The following is a 5,000-nucleotide window of genomic DNA, read 5'->3' as shown; positions in this document are numbered from 1 at the left end:
TCCCAAAATAAACCATATTCTATCCCCATGTAACCATGTCCCTATAGCAACCATATTCTATCCCCATGTAACCATGTCCCTATAGCAACCATATTCTATCCCCATGTAACCATGTCCCTATAGCAACCATATTCTATCACCATGTAACCATGTCCCTATAGCAACCATATTATATCCCCATGTAACCATGTCCCTATAGCAACCATATTCTATCCCCATGTAACCATGTCCCTATAGCAACCATATTCTATCCCCATGTAACCATGTCCCTATAGCAACCATATTCTATCCCCATGTAACCATGTCCCTATAACAACCATATTCTATCCCCATTTAACCATGTCCCAAAATAAACCATATTCTATCCCCATGTAACCATGTCCCTATAGCAACCATATTCTATCCCCATGTAACCATGTCCCTATAGCAACCATATTCTATCCCCATATAACCATGTCCCTATAGCAACCATATTCTATCCCCATGTAACCATGTCCCTATAGCAACAATATTTTATCCCCATGTAACCAGGCCCTATAGCAACCATATTCTATCCCCATGTAACCATGTCCCTATAGCAACCATATTCTATCCCCATGTAACCATGTCCCTATAGCAACCATATTCTATCCCCATGTAACCATGTCCCTATAGCAACCATATTCTATCCCCATGTAACCATGTCCCTATAGCAACCATATTCTATCCCCATGTAACCATGTCCCTATAGCAACCATATTCTATCCCCATGTAACCATGTCCCTATAGCAACCATATTCTATCCCCATATAACCATGTCCCTATAGCAACCATATTCTATCCCCATGTAACCATGTCCCTATAGCAACAATATTCTATCCCCGTGTAACCATGTCCCTATAGCAACCATATTTTATCCCCATGTAACCAGGCCCTATAGCAACCATATTCTATCCCCATGTAACCATGTCCCTATAGCAACCATATTCTATCCCCATGTAACCAGGCCCTATAGCAACCATATTCTATCCCCATGTAACCATGTCCCTATAGCAACCATAATCTATCCCCATGTAACCATGTCCCTATAGCAACCATATTCTATCCCCATGTAACCATGTCCCTATAGAAACCAACCAGGTCTCTAGTAACCAATGAGTGTTAGGACATTCTGTAATCCCAAGAACATGTCTTCCACAAAACAAATCATCAAGTCTGTCTCCCCTTCCCAAAATTGGTTACCCCACCTCTCTATGTACCATTTAAAGAAGATAGAAGACAGTGATCAGATAGAGAAAGATGACCATATTAGAGAGACATATTTCCCTCAGGTTACACAGATCCACAAAGAATTTGAAAACAAATCCAATTTTGATAAACTCCCATATCTACTGGGTGAAATACCAGTGTTCCATCACAGCAGCAAGATGTGTGACCTGTTGCCACGAGAAAAGGGCAGCCAGTGAAGAACAAACACCATTGTAAATACAACCCATATTTATGCTTATTTATCTTGTGTCCTTTAACCACTTGTACATTGTTAAAACACTGTATTTATATATATATAATATGACATTTGTAATGTCTTTATTGTTTTGAAACTTCTGTATGTGTAATGTTTACTGTTAATTTTTTGTTTATTTCACTTTAAATATTATCTACATCACTTGCTTTGGCAATGTTAACACATGTTTCCCATGCCAATAAAGCCCTTGAATTGAAATTGAATTGAAAGATGTGAAAGAGAGGCTCTACGACACAGACAACTAGACAGTAACACTCATAGTGAGTACATTTCTCAGTACAATTCAGGTTTTATTTCACAATCAGTTAATTTCAAACAGAAAATTGCCAGTATCAACCTGTCAGCTACAAATACTAACAAATTGTTTGTCAATAACAGTTGTATGTGCTGTATCTGTAAAAAACAGAAAAATATTTTTTTAATCCAATCGGCATCAAAGTATTTACACATACTTACAATTATAAAATACTAAAACATATTGAATGGAATGAATGAGAAGTGTCTCACACACACACACACACACACACACACACACACACACACACACACACACACACACACACACACACACACACACACACACACACACACACACACACACACACACACACACACACACACACACGCACGTATTGGAGACCCTGGCTGCATTTAATTTGTGTCGAAGTGAATTCACACGCAGCATTTTAAGAACAAGTCCAATTGGACAGGATACAGTAACTCAATTCAGACGGGAGAGAATAAGAAAGAGAAAGCTAACCGACAGAGAGAGAGATGATCCATGGACAGATAGATAGTAGTGAGAGTTGCAACTGAGGACAGACCATTTTTACATGCTACGTGCATCAGCGGTCCTGTTCTGTGAGCTTGTGTTGCCTACCACTTCGCGGCTGAGCCATTGTTGCTCCTAGACGTTTCCACTTCACAATAACAGCACTTACAGTTGACCGGGCCAGCTCTAGCAGGTCAGAAATTTGACGAACTGACTTGTTGGAAAGGTGGCATCCTATGACGGTGCCACGTTGAAAGTCACTGAGCTCTTCAGTAAGGCCATTCTACTGCCAATGCTTGTCTATAGAGATTGCATGGCTGTGTGCTCGAGTTTATACACGTGTCAGCGGGTGTGGCTGAAATAGCCAAATCCACTATACCTTTGTGTGTGTATATATAGTGTAGATGGACAGACAGATCTATAGATCTAATTTGGTTGTTGATGCTAGGAGCACTTCCAGACACACACGGCCAGGCTTCCTCCAAAGAACATGTAGAGCAGGTTCTTGACCTCGTGTGTTACCTCGAAGCCAAAGCCCTCGCCGATTACCACGTGCCACGAGCTGCCAAACTTCTTATCCATTGACTCCTTGATCATCTTCGCTGCACTCTAAGAGAGATAGGTGGAGTGGGAGGTGGGGGGGAGAGAAATGGGGGAGAGAGAGAGAGAAATTTGTCAAGTACAGTAACTCACCATAGGTATTGATGTCATGTTGCTAGTCATATCCAAACAAACTTTCCAGGTGTCATAGCTCTGCATTTTACACACACACCTCATTGTTGGTGGCGAACTTCTCGCAGGCTGTGACACAGAGCTCCATGGTCTCCACTCTCATCTCCTCTGGCATGTCTGTGTGCTGCGGAGGGAAACAACATGTCATCAAACACACACACCTTACCCTGATCTCTCTCTCTCTCAACACACCGTACCCTGATATCTCTCTCTCTCTCTCTCTCACTCTCATACACACCTTACCCTGATCTCTCTCTCTCTCACACACACCTTACCCTGATCTCTCTCTCACACACACACACCTTACCCTGATCTCTCTCTCACACACCTTACCCTGATCTCTCTCTCACACACACACACCTTACCCTGATCTCTCTCTCACACACCTTACCCTGATCTCTCTCTCTCTCTCACACACACCTTACCCTGATCTCTCTCTCTCACACACACCTTACCCTGATCTCTCTCTCTCTCACACACACCTTACCCTGATCTCTCTCTCTCTCACACACACCTTACCCTGATCTCTCTCTCTCACACACACACCTTACCCTGATCTCTCTCTCTCACACACACACCTTACCCTGATCTCTCTCACACACACACCTTACCCTGATCTCTCTCTCACACACACACACCTTACCCTGATCTCTCTCACACACACACACCTTACCCTGATCTCTCTCTCACACACACACCTTACCCTGATCTCTCTCTCACACACACACCTTACCCTGATCTCTCTCTCACACACACACCTTACCCTGATCTCTCTCTCACACACACACCTTACCCTGATCTCTCTCTCACACACACACCTTACCCTGATCTCTCTCTCACACACACACCTTACCCTGATCTCTCACTCACACACACCTTACCCTGATCTCTCTCACTCACACACACCTTACCCTGATCTCTCTCACTCACACACACCTTACCCTGATCTCTCTCTCTCTCACACACCTTACCCTGATCTCTCTCTCTCTCACACACACCTTACCCTGATCTCTCTCTCTCTCTCACACACACACACACACACACACACACACACACACACACACACACACACACACACACACACACACACACACACACACACACACACACACACACACACACACACACACACACACACACACACACACCTCACCCTGATAAGAGGAAAGCTGTGCAGCCTTTTGTAGTCTGCCTCTTCTTTCTTACTCTCTGCTGTCTCTGCCATTCCACTCCACCGCTACAAACACAGAGACACTGGTTAAGGCTTAACTAGTTTCTTCATAGCTAGCTAAACGAATCAGTAACTTTGTAGCAAGCTAGCTACCTATATTTATTTTATTTCACCTTTATTTAACCAGATAGTTGAGAACAAGTTCTTATTTGCAACTGTGACCTGGCCAAGATAAAGCATAGCAATTTGACACATACAACAACACATGGAATAAACAAAACATAGTCAATAATACAGTAGAACCAAAGAAAACAAAAAGTCTATATACAGTGAGTGCAAATGAGGTAAGATAAGGGAGTTAAGGCAATAAATAGGCCATCGTGGCGAAGTAATTACAACATAGCAATTAAACACTGGAAGATAAATAAATAAATACAGTATGGGGATGAGGTAGGTAGACAGATGGGCTGTTTACAGATGGGCTATGTACAGGTGCAGTGATCTGTGAGCTGCTCTGACAGATGGTGCTTATTAAAAGCTAGTGAGGGAGATATGAGTCTCCAGCTTCAGAGATTTTTGCAGTTCGTTCCAGTCATTGGCAGCAGAGAACTGGAAGGAAAGACAACCAAAGGAAGAATTGGCTTTGGGGGTGACAGGTGAGATATACCTGCTGGAGCGTGTGCTGCTATGGTGACCAGTGAGCTGAGATAAGGTGGGCCTTTACCTAGCAAAGACTTGTAGATGACCTGGAGCCAGTGGGTTTGGCGACGAGTATGAAGCGAGGGCCAGCCAACGAGGGCGTACAGGTCACAATGGTGGGT

The 5,000-nt window shown here is 43.3% G+C and overlaps 1 protein-coding gene across 4 annotated transcripts in view; it reads right to left on the bottom strand.

The window, feature by feature from the left end:
* Positions 1–1,757: 1,757 nt before the first annotated feature.
* Positions 1,758–5,000, bottom strand: part of LOC124002812 (dynein axonemal light chain 4) — a 4,274-nt gene continuing 1,031 nt past the window's right edge. For 2 of the 4 annotated variants that reach the window (XM_046310568.1, XM_046310567.1), the window contains exons 2-5: positions 4,162–4,245; positions 3,049–3,132; positions 2,799–2,885; positions 1,758–1,897 (exon numbers count right to left, since the gene is read on the bottom strand). In XM_046310568.1, the coding sequence (XP_046166524.1) occupies positions 1,778–1,897; positions 2,799–2,885; positions 3,049–3,132; positions 4,162–4,233 (363 nt within the window). In that variant the 5' untranslated portion in view covers positions 4,234–4,245 and the 3' untranslated portion in view covers positions 1,758–1,777. Of the gene's footprint in view, positions 2,886–3,048; positions 3,133–4,161; positions 4,246–5,000 lie in introns of all 4 variants that reach the window. The other 2 variants (XM_046310570.1, XM_046310569.1) reach the window with 1 other exon arrangement.

This window comes from Oncorhynchus gorbuscha, linkage group LG18, assembly GCF_021184085.1.
Source record: "Oncorhynchus gorbuscha isolate QuinsamMale2020 ecotype Even-year linkage group LG18, OgorEven_v1.0, whole genome shotgun sequence".
Taxonomy (NCBI): Eukaryota; Metazoa; Chordata; class Actinopteri; order Salmoniformes; family Salmonidae; genus Oncorhynchus; species Oncorhynchus gorbuscha.
The sequence above is the reverse complement of the archived record's forward strand: the minus strand, read 5'-3'. Positions and strand labels throughout refer to the sequence as shown.